We start from the raw sequence: 20982 nt of genomic DNA on the forward strand, positions 1-20982 counted from the left end.
TATCCTACCAACAAAATGCTCTCAACCAGCCCCTTATGATTTATTTAAGTCATCCAAACTGTTCTATTATACTCTAGACCTCAAATGCCCAATTTTAACATTTCACTTCTTCTTATAGTGACCTGAAACAGTGCCTNTGCATTTAGATGCTACCCAAATAGTACTAATTAAGTCTGACCCCAAACCTTTCCCAAAACATAATCAATCACAGTAACTAACTCAGTCCCAAGACTACATTCATCAAACATCAAACAGTAACTAATCACAGTAACTAAAACAGATTATATTCATCAAACATCAAACAATAACTAACACAAATTATATTAATCAAACATCAATCAGTAACTAATCACAGTAACTAACACATATTATATTTATCAAACAGTACACAGGAAATCAATCACAATTCATACTTTGTACAATCAAGTTCATACCCAAACCAAATGCATAAAGTAGTAACAACACAATCCCAACAGAACATCATATTTTTAAATTAATCATGCATAAAACACTGAAACAGGTTCAATAAAAAAAATAATTAGCTCCCCTTACCTATGGGTTGCGCTGAACAGTGTACCCAAGGTGCTCTAACAGCGACCCATACGGCAGTATGCTCACCGACCCTACAGATCACCAAATAGGTGATAGAATGTAGCTCTTAGAGCTAGAATATACCAAAAATGAAAAGGAAAACGTACAAGGCATACGCAACCAGTAAAACTAAAAACCCTAGGTCTTAGACAGTGAAAAGGAAAGGGAAAAAGGCTTACCGGGTACGAACAAGAAAACTGTTCGGTTCAAAGGATAGCTCTTGGCACCGCGAACGTTTAGATACCTTTAGGATACAACTCAAACGGTTCAGTGTTGGAAGATTCTAGAGAGAAGACAAAGCATCTTCTTAGAAAGAAAATAGCTCTATCTAGAGAAAGAAATAAAAGAACAGAAATGGAAAAGTCTGATTCTTTGAGGGGGAGCCCTTCCTAAGGTCTTGGGTCCTTGGTGTATAGGCTGGCTGCCCCAACATAGGCCCAATGACCTTATTATTTTTTAGACTCTTACATCCTAAAAAGTAAAAGATTGAATTTATCTAAAATTAAAAAAAAAACTAATTCAAATTTTAATTTAAAGTTAAAATATAAAAAATTATATTTAACCACAAGTTTATTTATATGTTCAAGACTTTCAAAGTATTCACACCTTAAAATTATATATATATATATAAAGTTTGAATTAGTGTATTAGGTGTTGAGATGAAAATATTTTGAGGAATGTGATGATTTCACACTAATTTAAAGTTATTTAAACTAAAATAATTTTCATAAAAGTTTTAAAATTTGAAATTTTGAAAACGTATAATAAAAAATTGATTACAAATTATAATTTTTTATAATTTATATTTTTTAATTTTAGTTTTAGGTTGTTTATTTTTATTTTTTTCTCTTGAGTCTTTAATTAGGATATTATCGTTTTTAATTATGTTTGAGATATTACTGATTTACTTTAAATTAAAGTGTTTTTAATTCTACGTCTCCTGTTATTAACACTGGAAATGAATTATTTTAGGTCATACTTTATCATAAATATGTTTCAGTGATTTTATTTTATATTGGTCAATTTTTCTCACAAAAAACTTTATCTAAAAGATAATTTTAATGATATTTTTTAAAATTTAAAGTAAGGTTTCCTTATCAATGTCAACTTGAATTATTTTGAGTTAAAGTTATTTTCCACTCATAAATTGAGCTATTTTTTTAACTAGGATCAATAAGAATTTTCTCTACCAAACATTTGTATCAATACTTTATATATGTTATGTTTATTATTTCCCTAACACTTCTTAAATAGTGTAATAACATATATTTAATTGTTTCCTCGTGGAATGATAGATAAAATTCCTTAAAAGCGTAAGATAATTTATCTCTCAGAAATACATAATTGTGTTTTGTTCTTTGTGTTTGATTTTCTATATTAATCTTTAAATTTTCTCTGCTTTGTCTGTGTGGCTTATATTTAATAATAAAATGATTCAATTGAGATTACTTAGAATACTATCACCGAATTAAATTTCATATTTTCATTTTCACACCTATCATAGAAAATACAAAAGGAAACAATTTAAATTCAATAATATTTGTTTATATTTATTTTTAGAATTAAATACGTTTTTAGTTTACAAATTATTATGTAAAATTGAATTTTTTTTGTCATAAAGATTGTGATGTATAAATTTCAGGCATAAATAAATATAGTTTTATTAATTTAACAGTATTAATTTTTTCAGTTGTTAAATAACCTTTTATATTAACATTTGAATTATCTGATAACATATTTAAATTCAATTGCAAACTTAAAATATTATTTTTTAACTAATGTTTAACAAAATTAATGATGTTAGATTGAGAAGTTAATTTATTTTTAAATTTTTAAGACTAAAATATATAAAAATTAAAAATATAGATGTTATAAACTATAAATATATTTAAATGTATTTGTATTTACAAAAAGATTACAGCAACAAAGTAAATACATAAATAAAAAAATTAAAAATAAAAAAGACAAACTATCAACCAGCAAACACTTTTTAATAACCATTCTGGTCAAGTTACTCGATAGTAAGGGACGAGGTATGCTAAAATTAAGCTGAATGGAAAATATAATTTTATTCTATTTTATTTTTTTCAGCATCTAATTTTATTTGTTTGTATTATATCAAATTCTGAATCTCTTCTAACAAAGGTCACAATAACAATACTTATATTTTATTTTGTTTATTTTTCTTTTAAATTTAAAAGTTTCGATCCACTCATACATAATACATTCTCACTCACATTCATATTATATTAATTTTAGAATTGATCTTTGATATATTTTCTCACATCAAATAAATTTATATTTAGTTTACACATATAAAACAGTAGGGAGTTAATTCACAGCATTCATATTAACACAAAGAAATAATACATTATTTGCAGAAATTAAAATATTATAAATTTTATACAAAAATTACATGTTCGAATATCATATCCAAAAATTAGTTTAATCGTATATTTATTTTATATAAATATTTATAAAGAAAATTTAAAATAAAATTTTATTTATTTGGACATAAATAAATTTTCATAGTAGATTAAATGTGGAGTTTTCCATTTGAAACCATCTTTATTTTTACCACTTGTGTATTTTTAATATAATGAGATATCTTACTAGTGTAATTATTTCTTACACAATTATTTTCATATTCTTTATACAATAAAATTATTAATTTTGAAATAATTACTCCAAAAATTAAATTTATAATGGAATAATAGTGTGTAACTTTTTTTTATGGAATATTTATAATAAATATAAATGAGTATAATTCGAATCCGGTTCGAGAAACCCGTTGGTCTGGGTGCGTCCCTCTTTGTGCAGAACCGAACCTTACTTTTCAAATTTTAGGGCTTAAGAGCATTTTCCTGCAAAACTCTTATTCCTCTCCTTGGGCGAAGCTTTTAGCGAGAGAACCATGGCGAACGAAGACTTGAGTAGTTGGACTGATCTTCTACATTCTTCAACGAAGCTTCTAGAACAAGCTGCTCCTTCTGCTCAGTTCCCTCCACTTCAGGTTTCTCTCCAAACTAACGCACTTCACTATTTCATTTTCATCGCTTATTTGTGAATTTCATAGCAATGCCGCCTAATCAATTTGGAGTCTGAGTGTGTATTTCGACTGTGAACCAATAATAGCTTCAACCTGTTCAAGATAATGGATAAGCATTGCTTGCTGTCAGTTAGACTTTTCACTACTTAAAAGAAAATTAATAACTGGTGATTGAATGTAGATTTTTTTTTTTTTTTTATCTCTGTTTCTGAATTCACTTTCATTTGTTGTTCAGAGGAACTTAGATCAACTAGAATCATTATCCAAGAAGCTTAAATCCAAAACCGTAAGGACTGAGGCACCCTCTCAATCTATTGCTGCAACAAGGTACTGATAGAAAAGACGTTCTTTATTTCTTACTTCCTTCTTTACAGCGGGTGCTGTTACATAGATGACAGTGGAAGAGGTTTTTTCTGTTACAATGTACCACCTGATTAACTACTAACCATGACAGTTTTAACTACTAACCAAAGACTAATTAGCTAAGAAATATTGGTGTTAACATCCCCAAGCGGGAATAGATGTTAATAATTCCAAGCTTGGAAACAAGGCATTGAAAAGTTCCTGGAGCAAGAAGCTTGGTAAGTAAATACGCAATCACCATTATGAAATGAACAAATAGTAGGAAGAAGAATGCAAGAACACTTCTCCTAAGAACACGAAAGCAAAGGACAAAACTGATCTAATTCTTGCCAAAGATTCTGCAACTGAGTGAAATACACTGTGATACTGAGATGACATTGACAAAGAGCATAAATTTCTTCTTGAATATCCAAGATGCAAAAAATGTCGCTCTGATAGTATCATTTTCACAAAGCATTCCAGATTTCAACAGCAGTGTCCATCCAACGAACACTTGGAGCAATCGTGACATCAATAGAACGAATGAGTCATGACATGACAATGGAATTACAACTATCCCAGTAGGGCTGTTCCAGGTGGTGGCCATGGAAGAGAGCCATTAACGAATTGAAGTTTGTTCTTTGAGCGAAGAGTGGTAGAAATATTCTGAGACCAAGAATGATTATTGGATCCATCTAATTTTATTGAAACAAGGGTAATTCCAGGGTTATCACCACTGGTAATGTTACAGGGATTGGAGGAATCAAGAACTGCATGAGGAGGAGCTGCCATGATAGAAGGGGTGATGAAGGCTCATGACAGAGAAAGGGAGACAAAAAATAACGATGGATGGCATGCGAAAAGGCTCTATGATACCATGTCAAAACTATTGAACAAAAAAGAATTCTGATAGAAAACACATTCTTTATTTCTCTTACCTCCTTCTTTACAGAGTGCTGTTATATAGAATGACAACAGAAGAAGTTTTTTCTCTTACAATGTACCAACTGATTAACTACTAACCAAGGCAGTTTCAACTACTAACCAAAGACTAACTAGCTAGGAAATGTTGCTGTTAACACATTTCATTCAAACTCAATCATCTATCATTCTGGAAGCCAATGATTAACTAAAATACTCCTTAACGGTATACCATTTTCAAGTCCCCACTCGGTTTCTTTTGGTCTTCCTCTATCCCTTTTTAAAGGGCCATGTGTTTAACACAATATTTTTCTTCATAGGACATGTTTAGATTGTCTTCTTACATCCATACAAGATGTGTTTCCATCTTTTCTTAAAGCAGAGTATGTGTGGTAAAAGGATAAGACATAGTCAATTATTATTATTATCACTTTCTTATTTCTTTTGCATGAACAGGCTCCTTGCTCGTGAGGGGATAAATGCAGAGCAACTTGCAAGGGATCTGAAGTCATTTGAACTGAAGGTATTACTTAACCAACCTTGTAATATTTTATACGCTGACCATTTTCTTTTTGCCTGACTTATTGCGTATTCTAGTTTTTGCCTGTTAGGTAGATAATTTATGCATTCTATTATAGGTTTCATAAATTTTGTGAGCCATAGTTATTCACACACTTGTTTTCCACTTTTCCTGATGTAACTTGTTAGTTAGCAAAATTAATTTCCCTTGAAGGTCCATTTCAAGTTGTTTTGAAGTGGTTTTCTCTTATACTTAATTTACATGGCTACTATCTTGCTGATGCCATACCTTTTATCTTTTTCCCCTCTATAGACAACTTTTGAGGATGTTTTTCCTGTTGAGGCAACAAGTGTTGAAGAGTATCTGCAGCAGGTAATTTACACTTTCAGATTGGCTGCTAGTAATTTTAGATGGATTATAACATTTAATTTAAAGATTAGAATGATTCTGTTTGGATGGATCAATTTTATCAGTGCCAGATACCATGTACTCCAAAATTTTGCACACAAAAATATTAATTTCTATTTATTCAAATATAGTGTTAGAACTATGTTTTTTTGAATTCCTTCATTACTTTTGGAAAATGAATTTTAAGCCTAATTTAGTTTCACTAAGCCAACTTCAAAGTGAAATTACATTCACTTATATACTATAATTTAACTGTATCTTTAGTCGATGTTAGATCTCCAAGATACCACCCCTTCATGCTGAGGACTGGACATATTGAACGTGAGACTTCATTCGTGTGTGGTCTGGTAGTAGGTGGTATGGTGAGCCCAACAAATCTTGCCATGATAGGTTTTGGAATTATCTTAGAAAATAAACTTTAAAGCTTAATTTAACTTAACAAAACTAGTTTGGAAGGTAAGATTTGCAGCAACATCTATACTATAATTTGATCATATCTCTACTTGATATGGGATCTCCAACAATTACATTACATCCTACTAGAGTTAAAGAGTGATCTGTTATTGATGGAAATTATTATTTGTAGTTTCTTGTTTTGCACACGAGCCCTATTATGCCATCATTGTTATATTATATCTACATGCTGTTTCTGTCCACTGCCATATTTGTTCTATAGGCAATAGTATTCAGTATATATGTGGTGTTCTGCTGCTTGTTATGTAAAACCAAGAAAATCTTACTTTGTAGTCTGAACATCTACTCCTTTTCATGGAATTGAGACAATAAGTGTCCTATATTTTTCTCTCAGGTTCATGAAATGGCAATGGTCTCTGCCGTACAGGAAGCCCAAAAGGATAATCTCAGGAGTTTCAATGATTACATGATGAAAGTTTTAGAGGTTAGTGTAATAATGTCTTTTATGATATAATACTTCATTAAGTTTTCAATTATCTTCATCTAATTTGGGATTTGGTTTCTCTCTATATTTTACTGCCGATATCTTTGTTATTGTCTAAGTTATATTCATAAAGCTATCAAAAAATGAATCTTTGGCTTAATGTTGGTAAACCATTTTTTTTGTGCACTTGGTGTGTTCTTATATGGTTGTTACACTGCTGAAAACATTAAATCTGTCCTATATTGTTATATCTGCCTTTTCTTTTATTTGTTAAGTTGTTGCAAGATGTCTTTAGATTTTTTATGACCTTTAGTATTTGACTGTAAACTTTCTTATAAAGTAGACTTTAAGTCTAAACTTAACTTTGCAAAACTAGCTTACAAAGTGAAATTTGCACTCTCTTATAATAATTTGACTATATTTCCAATTGATGTGAGGTCTCCAATATATCCCCCTTTATACTATGGATTGAATCTCAAACGTGAGATTAGATATTTGTGGATGACATGGTATGGTATGCCCGAGAAACCTTGTTAAAATAGACTAAAATATCATCTTAAGAAGTAGACTTTAAGCTTAATTAAACTTCATAAATCCAAATTTCAATATAAGATTTGTATTTACTTATATAGTATACTTTGGTTATATTTGTAGTTGATCTTAGATTTTAATCAAATTTATCACAAAGAGACTGAATATATTTATTGTATTAACAGTATTGTTTATTTTCCCATGTTTTATTTTGGTGTCTTTGTTAGTGAGAACATCTCCCTTTTGGGTGGAATTAACTTTCTTATTAATCCATACTTATGCTGAAATTTTTTCATTTTTTCTGAAAAGAATAAATATGAAGAGAAAACAAAAGGACAAGAAAAAAAAAATATTTCTGTCCAAGTCATGCAACTCAATAGCTTTTAGCAGTCCTAAGAAAGACAATTAGGTCTGCTGATGTGCGTAACTTTCACAAAAGCATTCCTTTTAGATGATTGTTTTTCTAATTGAACATGCTTAGGTTAATCCATGGAACTTCACATATGAAATGAGGTAGCATAGTGAAGTGAGTAAATAATTTTATCTCACATTTGCAATTATTAAATTTGGACGAGTGATTTTTTGGCTCAGCTTCCTTACTGTGCAGTAGAATTTACTTTATGACAGGAGGATTGGCAAAAAGAAAAGCGTGATTTCCTTCAGAGTTTAAGTCGAATTTCAACATTACCTAGGACAAACATTGCTGCTAACAGCACTGTGGGTACCCTCCCAGGTCAAATTGCATCTGTGTCTTCTACTCCACAAGTCTCATCAGGTAGTTCTAGTATGGAGATTGTTCCTCTGACTGGCAGACCTATTGTGGAGAAAAAGGCATCTGTGTATGCGGAGGTAGTGAAGAATCTGAATAAAGCAAGGAAGTCTGGGTTACCATTTAAAGTATGTTCCCAACTTTCTCCATCTCATAAATTTATAATGACATTTCTGTATTAGATTAAACTGCATTATATTGCCTGTTCAAAACTCATGCTTTGGTGTTCAAAATATATATTTCCGTGAAAATAGGGTTTTGGAATTTTCATCCAATATCATGCCCATTCTTCATTTTGAATATACAGTAGCGCATTATATGTTTTTGATATGTTTTCTGTACTATATTCCCAAAAGATCTTGGCCAAATACACCTTTTTGTGTTTACATGCCTGTAACTTTGTATGCTAACTTTTGTTAATTTTTATGGTTCTTAGCCTGCAGCAGCTTTCAAGGGTGCATATGAGAATTTGGGCATTGATGCTAGTAGTGGAAAATCAGTAACCATGCGAAAGATATGGCACCTTGTCCAGGTTGTTCTTGTAGTTGAAAACTGTTATAATATTAAAGACAAAACAGAAATTATGTGTGTTATTGCTTCTACCTGTCACAAAGTAAACATTTTATTTATCCTCCATAACTTAAATCATTGAAACAGATGCTGATGGATGAGGACTCAGCCCCACAACGTGTTTCAAAACGGATGTCATTGATTATTGGTGCAAGACGCCACCTTGAATGGGGACATGAAAAATACATAATGGACACCATACAAAGCCATCCTGCACAAGTAATTTGTTATCAGGATTTCCATACTAGTACTACTAGCATCTGCTGATAATTTTTCCAGTACTTGTTTTTGTTGACCATTAATTCTGCTTTTCTTTACTGCCTACTGCTTGCCTTCACAGGCTATGCTTTTGAGAGAGTTCTTCTTTCTGTTAAGCTTTCAGAATTCGATTGCTTCCCACTAGATATGTATTAATATAAATAAAGCCTATGCATTATTTGTGCCAATGTTTATCTTACAAAAGTATTTTACACTTGTTTATTTATTGCTGTTGATAATCTACATTTAGATTTCTCATGTTTCCACTCCATGCCTTTGAGGGATATGCTTCTAGAAACTGTGAAGTATTTTTCAAGCATCTGTCAATGTGTTTTTTTTTTTAATCTCTGGAATTCTTTGTTATATAAGATAGAGAGTATGCATTAATATGTATTTGTTATCAGCACTTAATTTCTGTTGGCTTTTTTTATCTAATGGTAGGCTGCTCTTGGTGGCGGTGTTGGGAATTTGCAAAGAATTCGTGCCTTTCTTCGGGTTTGTCTCAATTTGAATAGTGTCATATAAATAATGTCTTGCATTGAGTTTTCAATTGGTTGCTTATTTTTGTTATTTATATGTAGATTCGGTTGAGGGATTATGGAGTACTGGATTTTGATGCCAGTGATGCTCGGAGGCAGCCTCCTATTGATACCACATGGCAGCAGGTCTCAGATACTTACTATTAAATTGGCTATACTAAATTGATTTTTTTTTCTTGAATATATTTTTCCCTGATTTGAGTCAGTTCATTGATATTTCTTGAAATTAATACATTGGTGAGCTAAGCTTGTACTATTTCACTTATTTATTTGGTGACAGATATATTTTTGCCTGAGGTCTGGTTATTACGATGAAGCAAGAAATATTGCCCTATCTTCACGTGCTTCACATCAATTTGTTCCTTTGGTACATACTATGGTCACCACTTCTTACTGATTGAGGCTATAATATATCTTAACAATTTCCTTGATTTTGACAGCTCACAGAGTGGATTAATACTGGAGGGATGGTCCCAAAAGAGACTGCAAGTACTGCATCAGAGGAATGTGAAAAAATGTTGAGAACTGGTGACCGGGTTGGTCGAACTGCATATGACAAGAAAAAATTACTTTTGTATGCCATCATATCAGGCTCCCGAAGACACATTGATCGCCTACTTAGAGATCAGCCAACTCTCTTTAGTACAATAGAAGATTTCTTGTGGTTCAAATTGTCAGCAGTGCGGGATTGTCCTAGTGGACCTTCATCCATTGTTCTAAGCGATGGTCTGATTCCGTACAGCCTGGATGATTTGCAAAGTTACCTGAATAAATTTGAGCCCTCATACTATACAAAAAACGGAAAAGATCCTCTGGTATATCCCTATATCTTGCTTTTAAGCATTCAGTTGCTTCCAGCTGTATTATACTTGTCTAAGGAAGCAGGAGACGAAGGGTATAACATTGATGCTGTACACCTATCAATTGTGCTAGCTGATCATGGGGTCCTTTCTGAAGGTGCTGGTTCTGGGCAAAAGTTTGGAATGATGGATGCTTATGCAGAAGTATCCACCATTATCAGGCAATATGGGTCTATGTATTTGCGTCTTGGTGATCTCCAAATGGCCCTAGAATTTTATGCACAAGCTGCTGCAGCAGTTGGTGGGGGCCAGTTGTCATGGACTGGTAGAGGTAATGTTGATCAGCAGAGGCAGAGAAATCTGATGCTGAAGCAGCTTCTCACTGAACTATTATTAAGGGATGGAGGCATATATCTTTTACTTGGTGCAAGAGGTTCAGGAGAAGAAGGTGAATTGGGACGTTTTGTGACCGATCCGAAGGCCAGGGAACAATTTTTAATTGAAGCTGCATGCCAGTGTCAGGAGGCTGGGATGTATGACAAAGTAATTTCTTTCTTTCTTACGTTACTGTTTTCGTTTATTAGAGGGAAAATAGGAAAAGGACTGTCTTTGTTCACCATCACCTTAATGTCTGCCTGCCAATGCCAAATTATAACACATGACCTTTCTGGTAAAAATTATCTCGCAGATAATGATCAGGTTCTAGAGGTAGCTGGAATGGAAAAGCATTTCATTCTAGATTTAAAGCTCATGTTGATTTGTTTTCTCTTAGACTTCCTTTTTCTGGTGTGGAGCTAAATCATTATTTTAGTGCAGGGATATTGTTCATTAATTCATTTTCAAAGTTTAATAAATGTGATTTCATATAAATTTTAATTAATTTTCACATTTTATTTTGTTGTTTTGTGTCTTTACTCCCAGATTTATATTACCAATAATGTTAGCCATATTTCGTTTCCATCATCCATTTATTCATTACCCCTCTCTGTTTTGCTTGTGGAATACTGAGTTTTCATCTAACCTTAATATTGCTTTTGGTTTAGTCTATAGAAATTCAGAAGAGAGTTGGTTCCTTCTCCATGGCTCTAGATACCATCAACAAATGCCTTTCTGAAGCTATTAGTTCCCTTTTCCGTGGAAGATTAGATGGTGAAAGCCGGACTGCTGGCCTCATTCATTCCGGCAATGAGATTTTGGAGACATATACTTATTATCCAGATGTCAGGTCATATTTAATCTTGTATATTTAATTCAAACCTTAGTACCTCATTTCATAGTACTCTGCTCTGGGATATTGACATTGTGACATTTCTGCTAATTCTTTGAAATATATGAACCCTAGAGGCACGTTTAGAACTTATTGTGTGATGATTTCACCCTAATTATGTTTTGCTCTTTAAACAAGTCTATTCTCATGGGGGAAGCAGATGTGTAGTTTTTGCATAATTGGAGTGAATTCAGGTTTAATACCATTGGGATTGGTCATCTCTTTACTGGTTCCATGGGTGTCATTTTGGTTATGTGTTTGCTATTCCTAAAGTAGGACTTGGAAATTCCAAGATGCCTGACTATTTCTTGAGTTGCTGCAACTCAGAAGGATTTTGGAAGTTGAAGATGCACATTTTAATGAATTGGTGATCCTAATAGTGTGCATGTTGGCTCTTCAATCAGAATTATTTAATGAATGCTTTTAACCATACAAAATTATTGTTATTATTTATATGTAACGTGACAGCATTCCATCTTTCAGTAAAATGATTGATTGAATTCTTTTTGCAGTCTTCAAGAGAGAGAACACGTTTTTGAGCAGCAAACTGTGTTACGACAACTTGAGTCAATATTGTCAATTCACAAATTAGCAAGACTGGGGCATTATGTCGATGCATTAAGGGAGGTTGCTAAACTTCCATTTCTTCCTCTAGATCCTCGAAGCCCTGATAGTGCTGTTGACGCGTTTGAAAATTTATCTTCACATGTCCAAGCTTGTATTCCAGATCTTTTGAAAGTTGCCCTCACATGTCTGGACAATGTGACAGACTCTGATGGATCACTTCGTGCCTTAAGGGCTAAGGTATTATCTTGTGGATGCCAATGGTTGGTTGGGCTATTTCCATGCTTTTTTCACTTTTTTTTTTGAAATACCATAATTCGGAATATTGTTTTTAATAAGTAATGTGTTGGTAGCAGTGACAGATCTAATAAATTCCTTCCGTATTGTATGGCCAAATCTACGAACCCATATCTTGAAACTTTCCTAAGAATCAGTATTCATATGTTAATATTAATCTATGTTTGATAATAATTTCTACTCTTCTTCCCTTAATCACTTTTGTCGTAGTTAATATTCATTTTGTTCATTGTGTATAAACATAACGAAAGAAGACGAAGGAAACATTGGGTTGATATTTTTATAAAATCTGTTGTCAATGCTAGAAGGAAAGGAAATATTGACGTGGGAATAAAATTAAAGCATTCCAATGGTTGGTAGATTTTAATTTACATTGTTACGGAGATATTCGTTTTACCCTCTGTTTGACGGAGGAGGGTAAATAATGGCTTGGGCATTTGTAGGTTGTAGTATGCAGTTACATTTGTTGTCTGATGGGACGATTGCAGTGCTATTTGATATTTACTTAACAAATATATGCTCTTGTTTCGTGATGGCTAAATCTTTTTTATTTTTTGCAGATTGCGACTTTTATTGCAAATAATTTAAAGAGGAATTGGCCTCGTGATTTGTATGAGAGAGTTGCACAGAGGTTGTGAAAGTAGCTTATGCAATGGTAATTGTAGTTACCTTTGAGTTCTTGAAATGCAACAGAATATGTTTGTTTAAAGGTTTTCAGTAGTACAACACATGTAAAATAGTCTTAATGACCTGCCTACTGGACCTCCTGGCGATGCAGTCGGAGGAACTAGAAAAGGAAACACACTGTTTATGAATGTTCACACACCCTTTACTTTTTTGTTTTAGCTAATGGTATTAAAAAGGACATCAATAGCAAATACATGCTGTTCTTGTTTGCGTCTTTTTCTTTAAAAGAAATTGCAGTCAAAGTCTTATGAGTTGTTGGAGAAATAGTTAAACAGGGTGCTTATGGTTGCAGATGCCGACCTTTTATTTAATCCAATTTCTATCTTTTTTGTTTGGAAAATGTTTTTTTAAGAATTTTTTTTGAAATTTTTTTTATACATATTAATAAAATAGTGATACATAATACATGATCTATTGTGAAAAAGTTTTTAAAATATAATGATCTTTGTTGTTTTTGTCTTAAATTAGATGATTGTTTTTGTCTTAAAAGCAGTTCACCTATACGAATTGAAATTTCGATGTCAATTGATGAACAGTGAATAGATTCTTTTGCCATAATTATCTACTGGGACCTAGCATGTTTACATGTTGTGACCTCAAAAAGAGTGATTCTTCCTTCTGTTACAAATTTTTAACAGATTTTAAAATCCATTAAGATTTTTAACAGATTTATTCAAAATTCCTTGAGAAATGCAACAATTTTTTATAATTTAAAATGTGTTTTTATTTTGAAATGTATAATTCAAAATATGATTTTTTTTGTATTTCAGAATACATAATTTGAAATAAAAGAAATTACATTCTAAATTGTATAATCTAAAATATAAATATATTTCATATTATTGTTTTTTATTTTATGCTTTAGATTATATAATTTAATGTAAATAAATTTATTTCAAACTATACTTCCAAAGTAAAAAAAAAAAATGAAAGTGCATATTGAAACTATGGTGCAAGAAGAAGCTGTCCTATGGGTTTTATAAGAGAGGAAAACTTTTGCTCGAACAGTCAATCTGGGCCACAATGTTGGACATTTGATGGGCCTGGGCCCAAGACATGACAATCGAAGTGTAATGAGTCCTTTCCCAAAAAAAGGTGAAAATCCCACAAAGAAGTGGATGAAGAAACTTTGTGATTTGAATAGTTTCATTATAATTTTACTAATGAAAATATGTTTATTCACATAAATTATAGTTATAAAAATAAATATAAATAATTTTTATCCTTTTAATTATAAATAGATTTTATTTATTTTGTAAATTATTTTTATTTATTTAATTTTAAAAAATAGTTAAATTTAAATAAAATAATAATTTAAAGAATAAAAGTAAAAAAAAAAAAAAATCTGGGCCCAGAAGAGAATGATAGAAGCAATGCGAAACGTGACAGTAATACTGCACATGGCGAGAACATCCTTCGATGCTTCCCATTCCCACTCCTTGTCTCTTCTCCTTCCTTTCTCAACCATTCTTATCGCTTTCTCATCAAATCGCACAACATGGTAAAATTTTCTTCTTCTTCTTCTTTTTCTATTTTTTCCATTAATACTACAAACAGTGAATGATTGATTTATATAGTAACTATTTTAAAATTGTATATGAAATTTACTTAATTTGGGAGCTTCGCTGTAAAACTTTAACAAAGAAAAACCTACTGAAATTTTGTATACATCACCCTGATAGTTTTCCTTTTTATCCTTTAAGGTATATATATTAAGCGCTTTCACATGGTTCTTGAAAACTAAATAAATTTCTGACATTTTTAATCTCTAAACTTAATCTCTTCTTCTTCTTATTTTTAAATGTATGTTAATATTGTTTATTAAGTCACGTGTATAAAATCTTAAATTAATATAATTGACAGATTGCATTTTCCAGTATTTTTGAAATTAACTTTAAGAACTTATCTAATGTAATAATGGTCTTGTGCACAATATTTTCTTGGTTGAATTCATTTACATGATATTTTAGTTATTTTCAACAAAAATATAGATGTAAGTGATGGATAACACATCAGTCTCTCTGTTTTTTTTTTTTTTTTTTCTGAATAAAAAAGAGTAAACGGAAAGAGTCAGTGAAGAATTGTGGTTGGGTGATGTGTGTAACAGTGCAAGGGTGGAGAAAGAGAAGCATGGTGTGGTGGGTTTTACTGTGAGGTGAGAATTGAGAAAGGTTGGTGTCAAATTGTGAAGCCACATGTCTGCACAAGGGCTTTTCTACAACATGCTTCTTCTTCATCGAGCTTCTTACTCTGCAACTCAAATGGGGTTGTAGATTTCACACACAACACAACAGAATAACAAACACAAGGCTAGAGTGAACTCCAACTCTCAAATTTCGTGGACATTGGAGATGTTGGATGTGATGTCTTTCAGTTATCCGTTCCAAACATTGTTACTAGGTTGTGTAGCTGCTCCTACTCGCAGATACTTTTGCAGGACAAGGTGGTGCCATGTTCAAGCCACACCCCCATCTTCAGTTATTTTGAATGCAGATGAAAGTGGGAAGTTTTCTGAGAAGATTCATGCCACAAACCTTGCTTCAGGAAAGGGTGCTCCTTTTGCCACTCAGGGAAGAACTGTGGGTATAATTGGAGGGGTGTCTGTGGATGCCACTCTCAAATTTTTGAGAAAACTTGTGGAGTTGAGTTCAGAAGATGGAGAAAATTCTATTCCTTTTGTACTGTGTTCTGATCCTCTCTTTAGTAAGGAGCTTCTGTCCTTTGAAAGGAGTTATTTTGTTTCTAGCACAAGCAGAGCGGAAAATTTGAAGCTGGATTCTTCTCCGATTGTGGAGAGTCTCAGAAACAAGAGGGTTTTTCTTGAGAATTCTGGGGCCAGTTGCATAGTCATGCCTTGTAATGTGTCACATTCTTGGTATGAACAAGTGTGCGAGGGATGTTCTGTTCCTGTTCTTCACATGGCCGAGTGTGTTGCCAAGGAGCTCAAGGAAGCTAAACTAAAGCCTCTCGAAGCCGGTAGTCCTTTGCGGATTGGAGTGCTAGCAACAAATGCAACTCTGGCAGCTGGTTTTTATAAAGAGAAGCTTCAAAATGAAGTAATTTCCCTATGCTGTTTTCAATAATCTGATATCTTAATATCAAGCAAATCTTATTACTGCACACTAGGCTTAGAGACATTAATAACTCAGGTCAATGTTGTTGCTCTGAGGAATGAATGTCCATTACAGTGTTGCTTTTCATAGTATAACTTTCAGAACACACTATATGATCCAGACCTGGAACAAATTGTTTTGAAATTTGTTGTTTTCTTCCTGTGACTTTACGAGTATTGAATAACTGCAGCATTTCTTATGGAGTTTCTACAGATTTGAGCATATAAAATTTCATAACAATAATGTAACAGGTGAAGGCCGAAGACATTCATTTTTACTTGAAACAGATTATAGGAACCTTTATAATGGGAAATGTGACAGATTATAGGTCTTTTGGAATGGGAGTTAGGAGCTTTCTTTCAATAGTCTGAGCCAGTTTCTATTAGGGGTATTTCATAATTTGTGCAATTTGAGATGCCTAATTTAATGTATTAGCACTTCCTGACCTCTCAATTTCATATCCCTGTCCTTTTCTTTTTCTTGGGCAAGCCGTATATCTATGTATGTACATTGCTTGCAGCTTTGTTTCTGTTCAATAGGATGCAATGGGTAGATAATTTGTTTTGTATTGTTTACTTGCTTCTTAATTTCATTCAACTAGTGCCGACTACATTGCTTATATGCTAAACCAAAAGCACTGTGACAGTGTTTCTTCTCGATCATTATTTCTACATCTTTTAGACCCAGTTTTCTTAGTGAATCCATTATCTATTTCCTGTGTCAAAACCTACTTCTAGATCATTAAAAATGAATCAATAGTTTAGTATTGGTTTGATATTATGGCATTTGGAAGACAAAAACCTAAGAGGGGGGGGGGGGGAACTTTTTATCCCATATTTCATTTGTAATAGAGTTTAAGATCTTAATGTTTTCTCTATACTGCAGAGCATGTGCTGTCAGAAGCTTTTGCTTTATTACACAATACAACAGACTTTTCATACATGTATATATGCACACTTTCATATATTTGTAGCTTCTCTTCTGGTTTAGGTTCATTAGCACATTTTCATATATAAAGAATAATCTCTGTGCGTGCGTGCATGCAAAGTATAATTAGATCTCGTGATTGATATTATGAACATTGAAAGAATTCTACCTGGCTACTTCTTTATTATACTGCAGCTCTATTAGACTATTATGTCTGTGCACTGCAGAGTTACCATTTACCGCTGCTGCTAAAAACCTGAATGGTACCTGTCAATATGTTCATAATGAATTTTGTATTTCTGTGCCTGAACATGCAAATTTTTGTTGGTTTTTGCAATTCTTTTCATTCTCTTATTTATGAACAAGGAGTCGTGCCAAGTATGCACTTTACATATAATGCACTAGTTGTTTTTCACTTTTTCTGCAATGATTAAAAGACAATGTTGAATTGGGATGACAAATGACAAACCATAGAGATTTGGATATTTGTTAATTTCATTTACTTATATTCAGGGTTTTGAGGTTGTACTGCCTGATAGAGCAACAATGGAGCATACAGTGATACCTGCAATTGAAGCTTTGAACAGAAAGGACATGGAAGGAGCATGCAATCTATTGAGAATTGCACTTCAAGTTCTTTTGGTGAGAGCAGCAAATTCTGTTATTCTTGCTTCTGATGATATGCGGGACCTCTTGCCCCCAGATGATCCTCTTCTAAAAAAATGTGTTGACCCAATGGACGCATTAGCCAGGTCAACTATAAAATGGGTAAAATCCTCTGGCCATAATACATGAATAACAAAGGAAAGCTACTACTGTATTTCATTGTGTATCAATATTTTTCTGATTTCATTCACATCGTTCATTTCATTAATGCAAACTCTTGTATTCAATAATACTGTAACCATGCTAAAGATGTATGTCGATTTTCAGAGCATGTATTGCTTTATATCCATGCGCAAATCACTATTATTTGAGCTTTGAAAGATTTTTTTTTCTTATTAATTTTGTTCAAAAGGAGGAACCGAACTTTTAATACTGTGGGGTTTACAACAACTCAGGTATATTATTCAGTCAACAGTGTTAAACTACGTTGTGTGTTTTTTTTTTAATCTTATCTATAATTTGGTGTTGGAACAGGTGGAAAAAATAGAGCTAGAAAGTAAAACACACCCAACAATGTAAACCCAGTAATACAAGTTATCAATTAAGCCCAGTAATATAAACCTATAAAAACCCTTTTTTTTTAGTTGTCATTTTAATATAGCTTTATGAATGAATAGAAGAGTTTTGTTTAGTCTCAAATAGAGTTGGAAGGATAATGACAGTGTCCATAATTCTTAATATTACTTGGAAGATATCACCTTGTACGATATGTTTTGTATCTCATTTCATCATTTCTCAATAGGGAAATTTTAATAATTAAAGGTAAGAGGAGTATGCAAATGCTTTGTGTTGGATAGGAACTGCAAGCGTGCATGTATTTTATATCACTCCATGCCCCTTTTGCTTTGGTGTACGAACCTTTGGTTTATACAAGGAGATAGAAGAAGAGCAGAAAAAAGTGTTGTTATAAAAATGGTAATGCGATGGAATGAAATACAGGAAAATAGTAAATGTGTAGACATTTTTAAATTACGTTATTCATATTTCTATTTTATGAAAACTAAAATTGTCGAAATTGTTTATTACTAGTTGAATATCATGACAAATTAAAATACACCGGAATGACAAATAATTATAAAGTTTTATTTTACTATTTTTACTTTATAATAAATATGAGTGAAAATTAACTAAATATTAAATGGAAATGAAGAAAAATAAAGTAATGTTATTGTGAAATTTTAAAAAAGAAAATAAATAAAAATAAAAATATTTTAAAAACTCCAACGATTAAAAAGGGAGTTATTAAAAAAAGTATTTGCTAAATTACTAGCAGTAATTTAGCAACATATAGTGAATATGCACTGCATACGATTTCAATTTCTTTAAAATCTTCTCTTATTTTTGACATAAATGTACAAACCCATAATAGTATCATAAATTTGGCAGGTTCAAAAGTTCTATATATTCTAATACCTGATGCAATACTTAAGCATATTCCTCAAAATCAAACTCGATGGGACTGATTCCTTAATTTTTACCCATTAGTAAAAATTGCTTAGTTTTTAATATAGTTATCTACTTGTCCAGCCAGTTTCTCAGCGAGGTAAATCTGAAATCCAATCAGCATAAATGCGATCGATCTTTTTTAGTTCGTTTTTCTTGAATACGAACTTCACAGCATATGGTTCATTCTTAGGGGAAGGGCTACCTGTTGCCAGAGTGCTAGTTGATGCATTTGCAGTAGCAGCAGCAGTATCACTTTGCATTGTCCAACTTTCTGCACAAGTTCTCATTCTCTTGTATTCCGCAAAAGAGGAGCGATCAAGTTGCCCTACTACTACATCACAAAAACAGGGGTCAGAATTTATTAACACGGTGTTCAAGATGAAATTAAACCAATTATCATCAAAGTGATTCAAATATACTTATATCAAATATGTAACAATAAGTACTAATATTTTAAAGCTTCAATAATGACAGTGTGGCATTTCATGTATGATGAACATATTGGTTACATTGAACAATGAACTTATGGTGTCCATAGAATATAAATTTTTTTTTCCATGTGTACTCCTCGTGGGAGGTAATATTCCTATTCAAGATAACAACAGCGAATATAAACACTTTCTATACTTCATTTTTTTCATAAAAGATTATTGCAATTATTGTCACATTTAAATGAGGAATTTCACTTTTATTATTTAGGATTATGTAATTGTCATTTTCGAAAAGTTCTTCCATAATCAACAATGTTAACATGATAAAACATTTTTTTAATGCTAACTCAAGTAGAAAACAACTTAGTTGGATTTATGTTTGATATAACATCAAAACCTAATCAAACTAAATTGTGTATGTTATTATATTGACCTTAAATAACATTTGTCACGAATTGAACCAATCTGATACTCAGCACCTTTCAAAAAAAAATTACTACATAATTGGATACTATCACGTCTCGTAGTGTCAACACATTTTCAAACGCTAGATATTTTTATTTCAAAGTAAAAGATTAATAAAATAAAATTCAATTATGCGTGAATCATGACGAGAGAAGATGTATCGGTATCATAATTACATTATTCAATCAAATAATAAATTAACTACTTTCACAAAAAAAAAAAAAAAAATACTACCAGTAGAGAGGTAGAGTACTAGAAATACGATTTTGAGGATGATAAGAAGAAGATCTAGTACATATGACACCTGCATTATTTAATCATGGAATCGTAAGCGTCGCCATTGAATCGCAACGCGTAATCAAACAATCAATAGATCTATTTACGTTGGTGCTGTGATGATAGAATTGAGAGAAGAAAACCTGGTTGAGATGATAGATTTGGAATTTGAAAAGTTGATGGTTGTGGTGGTGGCAGTGGCGGCGTTGGTGTGGCTGAATGCAGGTAGCGACAGGTGCGTCCGTAGGGGCAGTGTTTGTTTTGAAGGAACAATCTGCATAGTTTGGGTTGGCGTCGGAGCTCCGCCACGCTGTGCGCGTAATCGCATTTGGTTCCATGAACGCACACGCCTCTCCTGAATCTCCTACACAACTCAGTCTTCACCATCAAGTTACGATTATGGTTAACATTGTTGTGATGACTATTAATACTGTAATTGTTTTCTGATTCTGTTGAGTTTCCGAGGTGTGTCTGTGCTCCTTGTGTCTCCACCATCTTCACTTCGCTTCACGCCAAATGCACCGCTCTTCATCCAAAACGGTCAAACGCTCACTGTAACGAATGAAACGAAAGAGTGAATACCAATAGTTGATTTTGGTTTGTACTATATATATATATATATATATATATATATATATATATATATG

General features: G+C 32.4%; 3 protein-coding genes and 1 long non-coding RNA gene across 6 annotated transcripts in view; 2 read left to right on the top strand and 2 right to left on the bottom strand.

The window, feature by feature from the left end:
• The window catches only part of LOC111241635, a 2650-nt gene extending 1684 nt beyond the window's left edge, over positions 1 to 966 (bottom strand). Inside the window, exons 1-2 of the long non-coding RNA XR_002667645.1 lie at positions 771 to 966; positions 553 to 623 (exon numbers count right to left, since the gene is read on the bottom strand). This is a non-coding gene — a long non-coding RNA (uncharacterized LOC111241635). The remainder of the gene's footprint in view (positions 1 to 552; positions 624 to 770) is intronic.
• Positions 967 to 3386: 2420 nt separating this feature from the next.
• Positions 3387 to 13215, top strand: LOC106762440 (nuclear pore complex protein NUP93A). The gene is made up of 15 exons (XM_014646352.2): positions 3387 to 3604; positions 3876 to 3967; positions 5360 to 5426; positions 5736 to 5795; positions 6640 to 6729; positions 7888 to 8157; positions 8466 to 8561; positions 8687 to 8818; positions 9299 to 9352; positions 9439 to 9522; positions 9677 to 9763; positions 9837 to 10739; positions 11240 to 11421; positions 11976 to 12267; positions 12885 to 13215. The coding sequence occupies exons 1-15, from the start codon at positions 3506 to 3508 to the stop codon at positions 12960 to 12962; spliced, it is 2586 nt and encodes an 861-aa protein (XP_014501838.1). The 5' UTR covers positions 3387 to 3505; the 3' UTR covers positions 12963 to 13215.
• Positions 13216 to 14412: 1197 nt separating this feature from the next.
• Positions 14413 to 18056, top strand: LOC106761030 (probable amino-acid racemase). Of its 2 annotated transcripts, XM_014644501.2 has the most exons (3): positions 14413 to 14512; positions 15067 to 16067; positions 17565 to 18056. In XM_014644501.2, exons 2-3 carry the CDS (start codon positions 15363 to 15365, stop codon positions 17844 to 17846), a joined length of 987 nt encoding a protein of 328 aa, XP_014499987.1. In that variant the 5' UTR covers positions 14413 to 14512; positions 15067 to 15362; the 3' UTR covers positions 17847 to 18056. The 2 variants fall into 2 exon arrangements, with proteins under 2 accessions (XP_014499987.1, XP_014499986.1); XM_014644500.2 differs by lacking the exon at positions 14413 to 14512 and having other exon boundaries at positions 15049 to 16067.
• Positions 18057 to 19081: 1025 nt separating this feature from the next.
• LOC106760594 (mRNA decay activator protein ZFP36L1) lies at positions 19082 to 20900 on the bottom strand. Of its 2 annotated transcripts, none has more exons than XM_022780341.1 (2): positions 20479 to 20900; positions 19082 to 19491 (listed from the first exon to the last, which is right to left on the bottom strand). In XM_022780341.1, the coding sequence occupies exons 1-2, from the start codon at positions 20828 to 20830 to the stop codon at positions 19253 to 19255; spliced, it is 591 nt and encodes a 196-aa protein (XP_022636062.1). In that variant the 5' UTR covers positions 20831 to 20900; the 3' UTR covers positions 19082 to 19252. The 2 variants fall into 2 exon arrangements, with proteins under 2 accessions (XP_022636062.1, XP_014499500.1); XM_014644014.2 differs by having other exon boundaries at positions 19082 to 19494.
• Between the last annotated feature and the right edge of the window lie 82 nt (positions 20901 to 20982).

Source organism: Vigna radiata, chromosome 5 (genome assembly GCF_000741045.1).
Source record: "Vigna radiata var. radiata cultivar VC1973A chromosome 5, Vradiata_ver6, whole genome shotgun sequence".
Taxonomy (NCBI): Eukaryota; Viridiplantae; Streptophyta; class Magnoliopsida; order Fabales; family Fabaceae; genus Vigna; species Vigna radiata.